The sequence below is a fragment of the Pundamilia nyererei genome, unplaced genomic scaffold (genome assembly GCF_000239375.1).
Source record: "Pundamilia nyererei isolate P.nyererei 1_Seehausen unplaced genomic scaffold, PunNye1.0 scaffold00065, whole genome shotgun sequence".
In the NCBI taxonomy this organism is placed as follows: Eukaryota; Metazoa; Chordata; class Actinopteri; order Cichliformes; family Cichlidae; genus Pundamilia; species Pundamilia nyererei.
In genome coordinates this window covers 2104184-2122376 of record NW_005187466.1, presented here as the reverse complement: position 1 = coordinate 2122376, position 18193 = coordinate 2104184, and the positions used below count along the sequence as shown (strand labels likewise).

The window sequence follows — 18193 nt, the reverse complement described above, 5'->3', positions numbered from 1 at the left end:
CTGTGCAATTTTCCCTTTTTAAGATGGTTCTATGTTATAAATCTGATGTTTTAATTTATCTACAGGCAGTTTTACTGCTAACATCTGGGATTAAACGGAAGAAAGCAATAATAAAGGTAAACACTCCAGGTTTTGATGCTCTAGCAGTTTGTCAATAAGGTAGATTTCATCAATTACGGGTAGTTGGTGTGAAAAACGCTGAAACGGATTTGATTCCATTCAGATTTGCATTATAAAAATACAAAGGACAAGCAGGACTGCCATAACGGTATCAAACATAGTTGGGGGGTTTTTTTTGATAATTTTTTGTCTTTACCAGTGAAGGCAGATAGGAAAGTGGGGCCAAAGAGAAGAAGACTTGAACACAGGCCGCTGCACTCTGGTTATGCAGCATATGGCTGGCTGCTGACCCACTGAGCTAAACTGGCACCCTTCCGCTACTACTACTGGCATGTAGGTGTGGAGGAGGCTTTCCACTCGAAACAAATTTAATAAATTAAGTCGATATTATACTTTTTGTGGCACACTCTGTAAAAACTAGAGTTCACAACTGTAAGTCTTATTAGGCTCATCCATGCTCCACATGCTGTGGCTTTGTCCGACTTTTGAGAACTGCTAGGTTTGGGTATTAATAGGCCAGCTAAGATTTGTTATTATTGCCACAGCTAATTGCACGTTTTCAACAAAAAGGAATAAGTAAATGCTAAAACCGAGAGAGCAATTTGTGGTATGGTTATAAGTAGATCAGAGCGGATTCCCCCTTTACCAAACCTGTTTCAGATATAAATACTAAGCTGAAGTTTCTAGAAACCATTTTCTACAAAAAAAACTGCATGTAGCACATTCCTTGTAACCCATGTCCATGTTAGTCATAATTTTTTTGCACCAACTGTAAACAGAAGTCAACTTCCATCCCCACCAATATGCATTTACTGATTAAAAAAAGAAAAGAAAAAGAAAACGTGCATAATCCTGAGAATGTACTACAATAATATAGTGAAGGTCATCTTAACAGGGAAGTAACCAGGTGTACACGCTTGATTAATCATTTGAAAAGTAGGAAACACTTTATTGGTTTGGTTTATTTAGGAAAACGCAATAAAAAGAACACGCTGAGGGGGAAAAGGGAAACGAGCAACAATCTGCAGTTTAATCAACAATGTGCTTGGTAATGCTGCAGGACCGCAGAAAGGAAAAGCATGCGTGACAAAATCTGAGTCTAGTACAACGATCACACTACAAACTCAATGATTGACTGGTATGACAACTATTGGAGAAAAGAGACGCAAACTTCAATGTTGCTTCAGAGAATAAAGCTATAATGTAAAGAATAAATAAAATGTAATGCTAGCCAAAATGTCTCAAACTGAACAAGTGTAGACTAATATAGCGCTCAAAAATGATATGAGCCTGGAATGTGACTATTAATGAATTTATAGTAGACCGGCCCAATGATCCACATAATAGTGAGGCCTCAGTCTAATGTCGCTTTCATTTTAATCAAATCCTTTAAGTAGATCACATCCTCTGAGGCATTTGTTTGGAATAGAAACACAATACTTATGGTTCATGGTGCAGGTACAGTGGCAGTCTACTTTAGAAAACCCTTGGTAAATTTTGAAGATTTCCTTTTCTATCAGACAATTTAAATTCCACATTTTGGGTGTATTAAAAAGTACAAAACAAATAGAAAATATAAGCCCTTACCTCCTTACACATATGCCTTTGAAACCCCTGCCTCTACATGATTTCAAGAGTTTTTAAAAAGCCCACAAAGGTAACCTGTGGACGCACAAGTAGCACAAAGGAACTCGATGCTTGTTCAGTTTACTTCCTGGGAGGTGGCAGGCCTGGGGGAGGAGGGGGAGGCGAAGGAAACGGGTACGGCGGTTGCCCCATGAAGCCCATGAGTGGGGGCTGTGGTGGAGCAAACTGCTGAGCCATTAGGGGCTGCAGGCCCCCTGATAGTGGAGGAGGAGCCTGGCCAAACTGACCCTGCGGTTGGCTCGTCTGATCCTGACCTCCGACGCTCCCGGCCTGGCTTCCACTGCGAGAGTTGTAGCTTCCGCCACTTCCGCCGCCACTGTTGTAGCTCTGGTACTGATCCGAGCCCGAGTTGTAGTTGTTTCGGTGATCCCGGCTTCGGTCCCTGTAGGAGGAAGAAGAGGAGCGGTCTCCGTCACGGTTGTTGCGGTTGTCACGGTTGAAGCCGCTGCGGTTGTCTTTGCCCCCGCCGCCGCTGGAGCGCATACGACGATCACACTCTTCCTGGTACATCAGGTTCGGGTTGTTGGAGTTGCTGCCACGGTAACGCATTCTTCCACCTGAAAAACAGCAATTCAACAATTTTCAGGTAAGAACATACTTAGATACATTAACACACACAATATACTGGAAAATTCTTGTTTTTTATCCACCAAATCAAAAAAAAAGGTGAAATAAAGTAAGTCAATGAAATAGAATATAATAAAGTAAAAAAAAAAATACAGAGTAATAACTTTGTAAATATAATTAAGCGAAAGAATAGAAGGCCAACCTGTGGTGGCCAATCCATGTGTGAGAATAATGTCGCCTGAAGCACACTTTCAGCCTGATAAATCCAGGCATTATCATGTTAAGAGTACACAAATAGGAAAATATCCATTGTTAGGAAAAACAGGTAATCTGACATATTTAGGTAGTCAACTGACCTCATTTTTAGGAACTTAATATTGCTGAACCTAAATTTGACCACCACAGGAACCCCAGATCGAAACACTAACCCTACAAGCTTATATGAAGACACTAAGCATTATGGGGGCATCGTTTCATGAGGGATGCCTTCTTTCCAGTTAGCATCACTGACGAGTGGTTTTCTTAAGGCCACACAGGTGTTTCACCCCAATCTTATGAGTTTACTGTGAGTTCTACTGATAATATTTAACAATCTGAAACGTTTAAGTTATCACTGATGGTCATCATTCAAGATTGTTTTCTTATTTCTTCCTCAAACACCGTGGTTCACCATTGCTTCCATGTGAAACATATTAATCACTGCAATAGTTATTCAATAGAACATTCTTAACTGTTTGCTTATTTAAATCTAGGCAGTGACTTTCCTTGACCAAGCTGTGTGTGAAGTTTTTCAGTAGTGTTTCCTGCACTACAATCAGGCTAGTCAACTGTCACTGACCATACTGAACAGGTACCTGTGTTGCTCTATTGCCTTACATATTAAAACTTAAACAGCAGCCTAGAACCAAAGGTGTATAAATAAAGCACAATCAGGACAAACAGATTCACAGGTAACAAATACGTTTTAAGACTGATTTCAGTACTAGGAGTCTAAAACAGAGTAACAAAACTCATTAATCATCATTAAATGATTAAAAAATAGCACCTTCTGTTGTATGATAAATATTTATGGATAGCCTTTTCACACACAAAATTTGTGTGATTTGACTGAGGTTTAAGAGCGTGACAGAGTCCTTCTTACCGCCTCCTCCTCCACGGCCCGAGTCCACAAGCTGAAGTAGTTTAGGATTGATGGCCTGGTGTGCCTCCTCCAGCACCCGGACAAGGTCTCGTGCCTGTCGCAGGTTTCCTGGGGTGAAGAAGGTGTAAGCAGTGCCCTTGTTGGTACTGCGAGCTGTACGTCCAATACGATGGACATAATCCTCAGAGGAGCTTGGATAGTCATAGTTGATGACGAACTTGACATCCTCCACATCTTTTGAATTAAAACCAATATTAGAGGAAGGGAGAAAATAAATACATGAGAATCTCAAGATCAGGACTTCTGGAGAAAAAAGTTAATTTTATTTTAGCCCAAATATATAATTACAACTAAATATTTTCCAAATGCATTATTAGGAGAATTTCTAAACGAATAACTTACCTGCTTATTTAGACATCGTGCAAAAATCCAAACGACATTCAAAAATAACTGAAAAGTAGCTTTTTGTGCTCAGCAGATATAAAGTGAGCATGGCATTCAGCTGAAATCATGATTTGGATTTGTAATCTTCACATTAATGTGACTGCTGCTCAGAATGTGCGAGGACAACGAGTCTGTTTCTCATTACAGAAGATGTGGGGCTCTGACAGCACTGCTGATCAATAAGTCTCCCTTCTCCCCTCCATCGTGACAGAGGGAAGCCACTTAATCAACCATTACCTACTACATAGGAATAATAATGTACCGTGATTGAATGCTACTGATTTTAATGAGCACTAAGGCAGCACCTGAATGTATGGTGAGCTCGTGGAGGAGTTAGGACAAAGGGGTGGTGAGGTACTTACCCCCTTCATGTTGTGTTTACAAAGGTAGTCAGTCCCCCCTGATCAGTCCTGGTTCACAAGGAGGGGCTGAGGGAGAGGGAGACAGGATTCCTCCCTCACCTTCTGCTCACACCAGCAACGTCAGACGGGAGCAGAACCGTTAAATCTCCAGAGACACACCCACCCACGCAAACACGCACACGTATACACAAACACACACACACAACGGGTGGTTCTGTTGCTCTCTCGCCGCATTGCAGGGCCCTCCTCAGACCCTGGCCAGGACTGGATCCAGACGAGCCCGTCTAACTCTCTCTCTCCTGTCTGTCTGCTTTTTGGGACGGACCGATGGGCAGACATACAGGAACCTCAGGCTGCTCCCAAGGAAGGCTCGTTGGATTTACAAACTCTGACAATACTGGGCAGGGGGGATCTTTTTTAGTCGAATAAGAGGGGCTGTAATCCCTCTAAAACTAGCGAAGCTTCTATTTTAACGTGAATGAGGGGGCAGTGACAGCAGCGCAGATTGTTACAGCTGCCATGTGCTGCCAAACCCTGAGAGGAGAAGAGGGGAAAAGAGAACAAGGATTCGGTCATGGGGATTTTGGAAAAATTAAGACACTTTCACTTATCCCCCCTTCTCAAGATTATCCTGTCAACAAGTGGATCTGAGAAAATTCATCTGTCTTTATTCTACACATATGCATCTGCAAAACATAGCAAACTTTAACATTTTTGCAGAATAAAGGGACAACTACACAATTTATCTTTTAACGCTTAGATTTTTTTTTAAAAAGTGCAATATGTGCGACATCCTTAGTAAATTTGTACTGACACCACAAAGGAGACATAAGAAAAGGTGCACAGGAGCATCTGTCCCACACACCCCTCCTTTCAGGCAGCGTGCCAAAGAGCCCCGTTTGAAGGAAGCCTTTAAACTGCAGTAACAAGAAACAGACTATAAACCCAGTGGACCAGAGGGCCTGCAGCCTCCATACTGGACAAAATGGTCCGTTAGACTGTCACATTATTACAGTAAGGGCGGGCGCTTTAATATAAAGCACTGATTTGTTTCATTGTTTATCACTAAATTCATTCCTGTTATTCCTTTCAGTTTATTTTCACACTTGTGGTTAATTGCAATAGTACATGTACACACTGTATAATACAATTACTGGTGTATTGATCTATGTAAAAGCTCCTGTAACTAATGTGCTAATGTCCTGTTTAACCGAGAGACCACATTAATAGGTTAAAACCAGAACCAGAAGTGTTATTAGTTTTGTATTTAACTTTTTTTTTTAGATTTTAGTATGGACTTACTCATTGCAGGTTTTTTTGATAACTTTTAGTTAATTTTTAATATACAAGTTTTACAAGTTTACAAGTTTTTTTTAAGTATTATAATATGGAGTGGAATTTTCAGGAAGAAGAAGAAGCTTAGAATATATTTCACAATAAGGACACTGGTACACAGTGACATAAGTATGACATAAATACCCCCATATCTCAATAAAGATCTGTACCCATACCGGCTGTATTGGTAAATTTCAGCCAACCTGAGAAATACTAAAACTAAGGACATTTCTTGGATATTTTTATTTTGTTTTGTTTATGTGCAAAATATAGTTTCAGTTAACCTTTTTCAAGAGTTTTATTTCAGTTAACTACACTTTTAGCTTTTATTTTATTCATTTACTATAATGACACTGACTCATAATAGAAACATAATTAAAATGAATTTTTAAAAATCTATTAACCTTAATTTTTTAAATGCAAAAATGTTAACAGATCAAATGACATACTTGTGATCTTCCACTAGAATTAAGTACATGTACTGAAAGGCAAACAATGAGTTTTTGCAAAATATTGGAGCCTTTTTTTTTATAGCAGATGTGTACTTAGTGTATTTAAGTGTTATTTTGTAATTATTGTTGACCCAAATTAATACATTCCTAATAACAAAAAACTGACATAAACAACCTGAGTGTAATTGTTGGAGGACAGTTCTGCAAGAAAATGTATATTTTGTGTTTTGATTTATATCTGCCAATTGCAAGAAAGGTTGTTCTCCAGCTGTCCACTTACAGACAATCTACTGACCTACTTGTAAAGATATTTAGCAGAACAGAGGTCACTTTAATAGGAACCCACCAACTATAACTGTGTTATTCTTTTATGTATATATTATTTAAAAGTGATTTCTGGAAAAAAAAATAGATTTAAAAAAAACGAATCACAATGACACAGTGAATACAGAATTACATGAGATATTATGAATTATTAAGATAGTGAGATATTATGAACTATTGTGTGGTGAGACATACCCAGACCACGAGAGGCAACATCAGTGGCAATCAGAATGGGGGCTTTGCCACTCCGAAATTCTGTGGAATAAAATCAAACACTTTACAACAGAAGAACAAAATGAAACTGAAGAAGAGGATCATTTTGTAAAATACTGGTAACAGATGAATGGGAGGAAAATAACCCACAACAAAGACAGGACAGAAGGTGGCACCACTTTATCCTCACCTGTAAGTACCCAGTCTCTTTCAGGCTGGCTCTTGTCTCCATGAATGCACATGGCCGGCCACCTAGAAAACAAAACCACATTAAAGTAGCAAGATTACTCCACCTTCAGTATTTTAATATTTCTCCTAGAAATACTTTGTAATTATCACAAGAGAGAGTAACTCCTCACCCATCACGCCTCATCCTCCGTGTAAGATCATCACAGCGTTTCTTAGTCTCCACAAAGATGATGGTTTTGTTCTCTTTTTCAGCCATTATCTCCTCCATCAGCTGAATGAGTCTGCCAACAAAGAAAGAGCTCAAATTAGACCTATAATGAAAGATTGCAACATGCTATTTTACTCTAGTCATATTTTTGTTTCTTACTTGTCGTCCTTTTCAGTCTCCATGCAGACATCGACTATTTGCAGGATGTTGTGGTTGGCGCTGAGCTCCAGAGCTCCGATATTGATCTGGATGTAGTCCCTCAGGAAGTCCTCAGCCAGCTGCCGAACCTCTTTTGGCCACGTTGCACTCCACATCAGAGTCTGTCTGTCAGGCTACGAGACGGCGAAGGAAATAGATTTTAACTGAAAAACACTTCTATGATAGGGTTTTATCCAGAATCTTAATAGTAAACCAGCCCTCAGCCTTACCCGAATTTGTTCTACTATCTTGCGAATCTGCGGTTCAAAGCCCATGTCCAACATGCGGTCAGCCTCATCCAGCACTAAGTAGGTGCAGCGGCGCAGATTGGTCTTCCCTGCCTCCAAGAAATCAATGAGGCGACCAGGTGTGGCAATGCAAATCTCAACCCCTAGAGTCAAGAAGACCAGAAAAAGCAATACACATCTTGAAAGGTGCTCAGGCAAAGTGACAATCGTTCTTGTGGGATATAGTGAACAGAACATTTCATAGATTTCTTGGATTTTATAACAGTTTTCAATAATCCACTGCATATCCTTATCTACACCCAACCATACCTCGTTCAAGGTCTCGAATCTGTGGTCCTTTTGGAGCTCCACCGTAGACACAGGTGCTTTTGATACGGGAAGACTTCCCATAGTCATAAGCGACCTGTTGTACCTGCTGAGCCAACTCTCTGGTTGGGGCAAGTACCAAACACTACGAAGAGATGAGGATAATAAATAAGGAAGGTTACAGAATGACAGAAGACCTGCACTAAGATCATGATTTAAATAAAATCTGTATTATATTATAGTATTATATTACACATTAAGTTTAAACTTACAATTGGACCATCTCCCCTCTCCAGATAGGGTTGGTGGTTGATGTGTACAATAGCTGGAAGAAGGTACTGCAGGAAAAAATGCAAAAAAAATTAGTAAAACCAACTAATGCCCATTTGAAAGTCTTTTGGTTTAAGCATAAAAATTATTTTCTTCCTACTTCTGTAGTTAACCTAGCAACATGTGCTACATACAGAAATTATTATTAACTTTTAAATAAAGCGTTAAAAATTCTGTCATGGTCCCAAATGATGAAGGATTCTCACAGCCAGTGTCTTTCCCGATCCAGTCTGTGCAATCCCCACCATGTCCCTGCCACTCATGGCCGCAGGAAAACCCTGGGACTGGATTGCTGTGGGCTCCTTGAAGTTCTGCTGCATCAGCACATCCATCACGTACTCTGTCAGGAAAATGAGGGAGACAATCAACAAAAAGCTGTGCAGATGTTTTGATCTTCTTTGTTTCCTTTCATCAGAAGAATTGTTTGTTTAAATATACCTGCAGTACGTGTAAGAAACATTTTGATAATGGCTTTAAAACAAATTTATGAGATTTTATAGTCACTGGATGTTTGAGTTTGTGAAAGAAAAAATTACTAAAACTAATGCTTTGCTAATGTTTTATAGAAATGATCTGTGCCAGCATCATAGTTTATGCAGTGTATTTTTTACTGACGAGGAAACTGCGCGTGGTGAAAAGCGGTGACAGGCTTTGGACAGCCGGACCCTCTGATTGTGATCTCCTTTCTTTTGCAGAAGTCTTCCACTTCATACTGTACATAACAAGAAAAGAAGGGGGAAAACATACATGAGGGGATGGTGTGTAAATTGGTCACATTTTTCAGAGTATGTTCTAAAGTTTTACCAAAGAATTACAATTTTTGCTGCTTTTATTGTATGTTTCCACTTTTTCTCACACAAGCAAAAGCACTATTTGAAACAGAACTTATTACCAAAAATACCCTCCAAAAATTAGGTCAATCACGTTTTCATATTACTGATGTAGAAGAAAAACAGTAAACATTTACCTGATTCACACGTTGCACCTCAAGATGTTCAGTGTAGAAGTTCTTCTCAAATTTTGGCAGCTCATCCAGATTCCACCGCTTCTTTCGAAGACGCTCCCCTGGATTCCCAAACTTCATTGGTGGAGGTCCACCGCGACCGCTCATGGGCCCAAACCGTGGCCTGAGAAATAAGAGCAATGAGATAAAGAGCACTGAAGACTCAGAACCGCAAGCTGCAGCAAAGGATTGACTGTTGAGCTAATGCTGCAATTATGATCCTGACCAAAATATGTATGGCTTACTGAAAATGCATGTAACAACACTGTAATTTTATTATAATCATCAAGTCTACAGTGCCAATCCTATATTAGTCCACAAAAACTGTAGGACTTTAACTCCTCTACACCAGTCAATAAATGCTCTGTTGTGCTTTGTTTATATAACCTAAAGCTTTAGGTTTATTTTAAGATAGTTACAATACCTTTAATCCTTTACAGAAATTATGTAATGACTGCAGCAGATATAAACCTAGGGTTACAATATTCAGTTAAGTTCAGATGTGCAAACACCACCGAAGGTGTGCTAGTAAGTGTAGTGTGATGACACAACGATTATGTATGTACACCGGTAGAAGTAACAAACCCCAACACTTTACCTTTACAATGTCCTAAGTAATAAAATGTAATGTTAAAAATACCAGGTAGCCCTAAGTTGTAGTTCCTACTGATATTTAAACAGCAGATACTGGCGACCTGAACTTTATCATAATTTATCATGAAATTATCATAATTTCCCTCGGGATTAATAAAGTATTCTGATTCTGGCATCAATTCAACACCATTTTTAAGCAACTGTTGCATTTGTACTGCTGCAAATGTACTATAACCCTCGACTGTGAATAATAATAATAATAATAATAATAATAATAATAATAATAATAATAATGGAGTAACAATAAAATTAAGAAAATATTGAGGAAGTCTAGGCTTTATCGGTTGTGGGTTTAATAAAAAAAAAAACAGGGCCTCAGGTCGAACTTCCTCCCAGGTCCAGGTCTGTAAAGCTAATTGTGTGTAAAATATGTTGCTTTCACATATAAACTAAAAACTCACCTGTCTCGTCCACGGTCCCTGTCTCTGTCTCCATAAGATGAACCCCCTCTCATTTTACCGTTCTGTTGTGTTTGTTATGCTAGCTTTGACGTCGGAGAGCGGTTTGTTTTCGTTTCGCTCGACGATTGACGGCAAAATAAGCGCAATTTACGAGAACAACGGCAAGAACGTCGCAACCTTCCGTTATTTTTCTATTAGACGATAATTACGCGTAAATGTCGGGATTATTACACAATTATTGTGTACGTCACGTAGCTAAACGGCTAGCTCGCTCCTTTCCTCCCTGCCCTCTTTCCCGACGTGACTTCAGCTAGTAAGTTTACGTAGCCTCGTCTAAAACGAACCTTTACTACGTACGCATATTCACTAGCCGCAATGGTGAATATGATAAGTGTAAACAATGCGCTTTTTATCGCTGTGTGGCGTCAAAACCTTGGGCCCTATTTCACGGTGAAAAGGCAAAGTGAGATGGAGGGACCTTAAAATGATCTCCACAAAGAAGTTAAAAAAGCTCTGTGTTGACACAAATCTCATACTTTTAACGAAGAACATAAGGAATCTCTAACTCAGCAGTAGGGGGCGCTAATGCTTCACCTGGTGCATCCGACTGTGAAGCGACGAAGAAAAGTCTTCCAGGAAGTTCAAGTAGATGGGTGCAACCAATGACTGTACTGAGTAATGAATTCAGTATGTGGTATTTAAAGATAGTAATATGAAGTTTTTGCTCTTCGTGACAACCACTGTAAAGTTCACATAGCCTGAAGAAATGCCTTTGTTCATTCAAAATAAACCGCTTGACCCCATAAGATCGACAGCGGACCTGTTCGACAAAAATCCACATTTACAGGTTTGTTTTTGCAAAAGTGTGGCTGCTATAGTTAGCTCATCCTTTTCATTTAATAGGAATTGTCTGTATATTGTTATGCTAACAAAATCGCTGTTGATAATTTACTAACATAACAGATTTAACTGTCTCTAAAGTAACCAAGTAAGTGTCAGTGGTTGTAAATCTGTGCATGAAGCAAAAAACCAAACCTAATAAGTTACACAGGAATGATTTATAGAACTGCACTACGACTACGTTTCAGGTACCTTAAATATAGATTCCGTTTATAGCTATAGATATCCAGTATGGACTAATAACGAACATGAAAAAGATTCAAACCCTCAATAACAGTAACATCCACATAAACAAATACTTTACACATAAATGTCGCTTTGCCAAATCTGAATTCCATCACAAATCCTCGAGATCGGTAGGATACCTGTGCTTAGCTCAGAATAAGATTCATTCTAGCCTTCTAGCTTTGTTCCTTTATTTTGGTAATCTAGTCTTCAAATCTTCTTTAACTGTATGTTATTAGTTAGTTGTTTTTTGTTTTTGTTTTTGGTAAGGGGAAGTTGAAAGATAAATAAAATAACAAGATAAATGAAAAATAATAATTAAAAAATTATTCACTTCGTTTATTGCACTGGTCTCATTTCAGCTCAGTGAGAGAGTCTTCACTGCACCTTGCTTTTGTTTATGGTCACACTATTGTGTCTCTCAGTCATACTGTGAGAGTGGAGCAGACAGTGAGGGGAAAAGTGAAATAATATTAAGTTGCTGAAAATTGCAAATTGTTGCAGGAAGTGCAATAAAACTACCCAACTAAAGTTTCACCGAACATAACTACTAGTAACCCCCTGTAAACCTGCTGGCCCGCATCCCGTCGTCCCCAATAATTGATCCAGCTTTACGAGTCAGGATCAGAAAAAATATCCGAGTCAAATACTAAATCAGTTTGTGTTGTTTTCTTTGTTTTATCACTTTGAACCATTTAACTATTTTGCTTTCATGTCACAGGAAAAGGCAAAAGCATTTCGGTCTAAGCCACTTGTTGATGTTGATCCAAAGTGCCTCCTGTATGTCCATCAGAGGGAGTTTGCTGCAACAACACCAGCAGACAGTGAGTAAAACAAAATACTGGAACCAGATGACCTCATCGCAAGGCTGTATACACACTGATACATAAGACTTTTATTATGTCTACACCTTACCCTCACACAGCTTTGATCTTTTAGGGCCCACATAACAGAGATGGGTGGAGATGCTGTTGAACCAATTTTAGCTTGAAAACTCAAGGGTTATGTTTTGGCAGGCAGAAACAGAGGCTACTGAAAAAGAAGACATAGACATTTTCACTTACCAGTTTTGTCATATCAGTTACAAAAATGAAGCCGAAGACTTGCAGCTAAGCTCTCACACATTTTGTAATTTTACTCCGCTTGTGTCTGCACTTTACTTTAATTGCCAAAGCGTTAAAGTGATGGATGGATAACGTGCCTGGTACCCACTCTAATATGTAGCAGTATATGGAATAAATCCCAGTCTATGTTTTCTGCCTTATATTCATGAATTACTTTCAGTGACAGTTCCACCTCATCATCAAGCTAGGTAAAGAAATCGTTGGGGTTACTTTTTGCCATTGCTGCTCAACCTCAAGTGTGAAAACTCTTGGCTCCATCATGTTGATTGGTTGCTTGTTGTTAAAACTTGTTGTTCTACAAGGCATTCAGCCAACAACAGAAACCTTAATAGTGTGTGATGAAGTCTGACCACTGAATAGCTTTTGGATCAAGAATTATTCTAAGCGTCACTCTGCTTTTATTTATTTATGGACTATTTGGTATAAAATTCAGCACTTCAGCATGTTTACTTGGTCTTCCAGATCATGTACTGCACTATAACAGTAACATGCTTTGTTGTCTTATTTTTAACAGAATGCGTTTCAGTCATTGGATCTGATGATGCCACAACCTGCCATTTGGTTGTGCTGCGGCACACTGGTGAGAAATCCTTTACCATATTTGGGGCGATCGTGGCTCAAGAGTTGGGCGTTCGTCTTGTAATCGGAAGGTTGCCGGTTCGAGCCCCGGCTCCAACAGTCTCGGTTGTTGTGTCCTTGGGCAAGACACTTCACCCGTTGCCTACTGGTGGTGGTCAGAGGGCCCGGTGGCGCCAGTGTCGCCAGTGTCTGGCAGTGTCCGGCAGCCTCGCCTCTGTCAGTGCGCCCCAGGGCAGCTGTGGCTACAATGTAGCTTGCCATCACCAGTGTGTGTGAATGGGTGGATGACTGAATGTGTAAAGCGCTTTGGGGTCCTTAGGGACTAGTAAAGCGCTATACAAATACAGACCATTTACCATTTTACCATTTGTGCTAAGGCATTATAAAAGGAAACTGTATATTGAATTTGTGGTTAACAATTACGTTTCATTATTTCTTAGGAAGTGGAGCAGTTTGCCTAGGTCATTGTGACGGTTCCAGCACTTGGTCTGAAGTACCACTCCTCGTGAAAGCGGTGACATCACTGAGTGATGCTTGTAAGGAGGGCAGGTATGACACACACATTAAAAAAAGCAGTAAAATTCCAGATTATTCAACTAATTAATTCATTAATTTACATTTCTCCTCTCCTTTCCAATATGCAGACTTGAGCTCCATCTTGTCGGCGGATTCAATGACGACTCAACAACATCCCATAACCTCAGCCTTGATATACTGGGTATAACCTTACAAACTTACTTCATGTTGGACTGCAGTGTAACGCAGCAGCATAACTTAAATGGCTTTTTATCACTTCACAGCAGCATTCCAGGTACAGAAGGAGGATATTCATCTGGAAACATGCTGTATCACAGGTAACTTTGGTGTTTGTTTTAACTGCTGAAGACTGTTTAGATACACCTGTCAAAACAAAACCTTTGCTCTAATCGTGCCTTCGATTCGCTGTTGTAGAAATGAACGATGTGGTTGTTAATGGAACTCACAGACCTGTAGTATATGGAATTGGTAAGTGATACCGTTACAGAACAGGATCCAGTGCTTTTGTGGTATTCAGCCTTTAATATGTTGTGACTTTGTTTCTGAACAGGTGTAGATGTTAAAACAGGGGACGTTTACCCCGCCTCCTTCCCTCATAAAGGCCCTGCAGAGGAGCTGCGATCAGCACGGACCTTCACGGGAGGAGAGGTGCTCTGCAAACATGACATGATGAGATTTTTTTTGAGAGAAAAATGCATGTTTGGCTATACACAATTTTCAGTTGTCTACCTCATATTTAATCAGTCTGTTAATTTTGAAAGAGATCCTCAGATTACATCATCACTGATTTTTTTTTTTTTCTGACTTCCAGTACTTACTGAAGTGACTTAAAAATGTTTTCACAAGTCTGTGTTTTAATGGATAACGGATCTGGGATCTTGAAATTGTTGTTATTTTTATGTTTAGTTTTTGTTTTTTGCTGGCAAAAAACTGAAACATACCAATTAAAATAATCATCCCTTGCAGATGGTTAACATATATGACTCGAGTCGGGGACTTTTTCAAATCGACCCGTGCACATGGTCTCAGAATCTGGATATTGCCTTCTGGTTGTCACAGAATGACGACACAATTTTAAAGGTAACGTTATTGGAAGTTATTGTCTTTGGTTGTTAACCAATGACAAGAAGCTTTTTTTGTGAGTATTTAAAACAGACTATGACTTTGGTATTTCGTCCTCTTATTTAGTACCTGTCCACCTCTCCGAGGGCTGAGCCACCGCACTTTGTCCAGCATATGAAGTCCACTATTCAATTCCTTTTAGACCACCCCAACTCTGAAAGCCTGTTTCCAGGGGGTCAACCACAGTTCTACCACAGGACGGAGACTGGGGACTGGGAGAGGGTTGTCCAGTCATAGAGTCCAACTCTTTTCTTGCTGAACCTTAACCCAGTAGCTGACTTTTTTTGTCTCTCAGCTCAGTGGGATGCACTGTGACCCTCTCACCTGATTTCTGTTCTGTGTTTATTGTGTCTTAAAATGGAGTTTACTTTACTTGAACATGTATCTGTTGAATTGCTTACCTGACTCATCTGGCTGGTCCAGTGGAATGAGTAGAGGCAGTGTCTTTGTTCGTGCCTCTAATAGTTTTTCTCACTTTCAGGACTTCATACGAAGTGTGCTTTTCTGCAGCAAGTTCAGGATAAGGTCCTACTGCTTCTCTGTTTTCCCTTTTTAAAGGAAATCATTTACAGTGTTTCACCAGGTGTCCAAGTGCTGACCTTTTCCACATCATGGGTCCAGTATTAGTCAAGTGTTAGAATCAGTTTCAGATGTGACACAGCTCTGATTGATTACCTCCTCTCCCAAAGCCAGAAGACAGTAGACATATAAAAGTTAAGAAATCGATGTGCAGCAACAATTTCTATCATGTATTTTGATGAACAATTAAATTCTTCATTGTGTAATAGTTAAAGTTTATTTTTTGACTAAAAACACATCTACCATGTAAAAGATATTTTATCATAAACTGTATTCTTTTGCAGACCTGGCTAAGAATATGTTTGTTTTACAACCTGCATGTGTACATGTGTATGGTATTCTGCAGTGTGGATGTTATGGATTGTTTTTTAATTAAAGAAAATGCGGTTTTACTAGTTTTGCCTGATAAAAATTTCATTCATGGCCTTTTCATCAGTTGTGTTTTAAGGTGCTTGATAAATTCAGTGTAAATTGTTGGAACTTGTGAACATGCTGTATTTGTTGAGAAATAAATGTGAATGAGGAAATCTGTTTTGAATGCTCGCATTGTTCAGATCGAAAAATACATTTTTGGTTGATAATTTGCAACAGTTTGCTCAAATGCCATTTGTAAAAAGTGTCAATGTGTTTTATTAGATAAAATGTGTGTGTCTGTGCTCTAGATGCAAATCAGTACATTCCATTATCATTTTAAAACCTAGAAATCCCTACATGACCAGGTTCCTGCTCCTGCAAATCTTCTTGTTGTTCAGTTTCTGATGGCACAGATTTCTGCCCATATAAAAGCGTCACTTGAGGTAAGATCCTCGCGGTGAAGCGGACATATTCCTCTGGACGTTCCAGCCCCGCCCCTTCAACGCTGCTTCTGTTTTTCACGTAAAAAAGGGGGCGTAGTAAATTTAAGCAGAAGGAAGCTACCTTTGCGCCGGCTGTCAGTCCAGTGCCGGTTACAGCTGTATGGTGTTTGCCAAGCAAGTATCTTAGCTATGATTTTGTGTTTTTATAGCGTAAATTACACGAGAAACGTAAAGACTCGGTGGTAGGTGAATACTGTGATGTGGAGAGAGTGAAGACCCGTGTGTGACTGTTAAAGTATACGCGTTTAGCTAGCACATCACAGTCAGTCGTTTTGTGGTTAAAAGGACTTGAAATAGGTTTTTATTTTCACTTCACGGGGTAACGGCAGCTAAAAATAATGCTAAAGCTGTTTTTAAGACATGCCCGTCGCTTTCCGTGGGTTACCAACGTGACACTGTACGGCTGCCTGTTCGCCGGGGGGGACTTCGTCCACCAGTGGTTCTCCGGGAGGGAGACCATCGAGTGGAGACAAACACGGAACGTCGCGGTGGTCGCGTTTAGTTTCCATGGCAACTTCAATTTCTTCTGGATGCGTTTCCTGGAGAGGAGATTTCCCGGGAACTCTATCGGGATGGTGATGAGGAAGCTGTTCCTGGACCAGACGACGGCGGCGCCCCTCGCCACCAGTGTCTTCTACACAGGTCGGTGGGCTGTGGGAGGCACAGGCTGGAGGATTTCTGACGGCGGTTAATGGTTCATCTCACAGCTGATCGCCTCTCTGTCCATTTGTAATCAGACCCATGCCCTCTCTGTGCTCCTTTCATGTGGCGTAATATCACCGCTTGTTCCTTGTCTCGTGACACTGACGAGCAGAGGTCAAGTGAAAGACATGAAGGAGTGGATTATTACCACTAACTGGGCGGACTACGACCGATACTGCCAGCAGATATTGCTTCATTACAGTGGTTTACTTTAGATGGGAAGTGATAAAATTCCTCCCTATCAGAACCCGGATCACAAAGGGACCTTAATCCTAGCAAGTTTTTAATAATAAATCCACAGAGGAAAATAATCAAAGAACACATGCTTATTTAAACATTTGACATATCTGCTGTCGAAGCTTATGATTACAGCTTTGAGAGTCGAGTCAAAGACTTAAATAACATTTAATTAAAATAATCGGATGAACAAAGACTTAGAAAGCAAGCAGAAAAGGAGAGCCAAGTCAGATTAAATGGAAAACAAATACTGAAAATAATACAAATATGAAAAATGAAATCAGAATTGCATACTTTTTTTGCTAGATTTAATTAGATTTTTATTATTCATCCAGAGCTCAAAAGAAATCCTCCAGAATGTACAAATAAGATTATAAGCGGGTTGTAATTTTCCTTGCAAAATACATTTTTGTTCATCAAATGACTAAAAATAACAGGAAACTGATTAGAATTTTCTTTAACATGCAGACCATTTGAGTTCTTGTATGTAGTCACTCCCCTAGAATGGCTCATTACAAACCAAAAAAACCCCTGATTTTAGTATTTATGTTCCCCAGTATGTGCTGATGTCGAGACATAATGCAGGGGGAAAAGATTTTTTGGGGGGTACCGTAGAAATGGTTTTATTCAGCAGAGCAGAGCAGCTCAGTTGTTTTACAGTATTTATTACTGCTGAGCAAAAGTTGTTGTGGACTCGGGCAGTATTTTCACAATAAGTTATTGTGTAGCTTGTTCTTTCATGAGGTCCAGAAGTGTCAGTAAGGCTCCAATCCACTCAGATACAATCATAACAATATACAGCAATATTGCTGGTATAAATTTATCAGAACTTGTTATTGCTGTCTGTCACAAAACCTTTCTTTTGTAACTTCTTCTCTAAAATTGCTTCTTCTGCTCAAAAAAACTACAGATTTTATAACTATAACCTTAAATGTTGAAAGTGGAATAATCGGTTTTGGACATAAACTATTGAAAGTTAAATTAAAAATTAACTAGAATCAAGATAGTATAGTAAAATTAATATTTTCCCTTTTTTGTTAGGGAATAATAACCAATACATGCAAGACAGATTAAAGAATTTATTCAGAAATGGAGATGGATGGATTTTTTGAAGCCAGACCAGCACGTTTAGTTAAACACTTAAACGACCTAACATGGACCTACAGTGGGGCAAAAAAGTATTTAGTCA

At 39.5% G+C, this 18193-nt stretch overlaps 3 protein-coding genes across 3 annotated transcripts in view; 2 read left to right on the top strand and 1 right to left on the bottom strand.

Annotated features, from left to right (window-relative positions):
* Positions 1-1041: 1041 nt before the first annotated feature.
* Positions 1042-10456, bottom strand: LOC102200118 (probable ATP-dependent RNA helicase DDX17). The gene is made up of 13 exons (XM_005735810.1): positions 10143-10456; positions 9052-9211; positions 8700-8796; positions 8291-8424; positions 8027-8092; positions 7758-7899; positions 7431-7591; positions 7162-7334; positions 6965-7075; positions 6796-6857; positions 6588-6647; positions 3476-3709; positions 1042-2324 (listed from the first exon to the last, which is right to left on the bottom strand). The coding sequence occupies exons 1-13, from the start codon at positions 10193-10195 to the stop codon at positions 1828-1830; spliced, it is 1950 nt and encodes a 649-aa protein (XP_005735867.1). The 5' UTR covers positions 10196-10456; the 3' UTR covers positions 1042-1827.
* Positions 10457-10537: 81 nt separating this feature from the next.
* ntan1 (N-terminal asparagine amidase) lies at positions 10538-15729 on the top strand. The gene is made up of 10 exons (XM_005735811.2): positions 10538-10989; positions 11989-12091; positions 12906-12971; positions 13411-13519; positions 13615-13688; positions 13771-13824; positions 13922-13975; positions 14058-14155; positions 14474-14587; positions 14696-15729. Exons 1-10 carry the CDS (start codon positions 10909-10911, stop codon positions 14864-14866), a joined length of 924 nt encoding a protein of 307 aa, XP_005735868.1. The 5' UTR covers positions 10538-10908; the 3' UTR covers positions 14867-15729.
* A 259-nt stretch (positions 15730-15988) lies between these two features.
* Positions 15989-18193, top strand: part of LOC102199843 (mpv17-like protein) — a 5228-nt gene continuing 3023 nt past the window's right edge. The window contains exon 1 of the mRNA XM_005735809.2: positions 15989-16707. Coding sequence (XP_005735866.1) covers positions 16404-16707 — 304 coding nt within the window. The 5' untranslated portion in view covers positions 15989-16403. The remainder of the gene's footprint in view (positions 16708-18193) is intronic.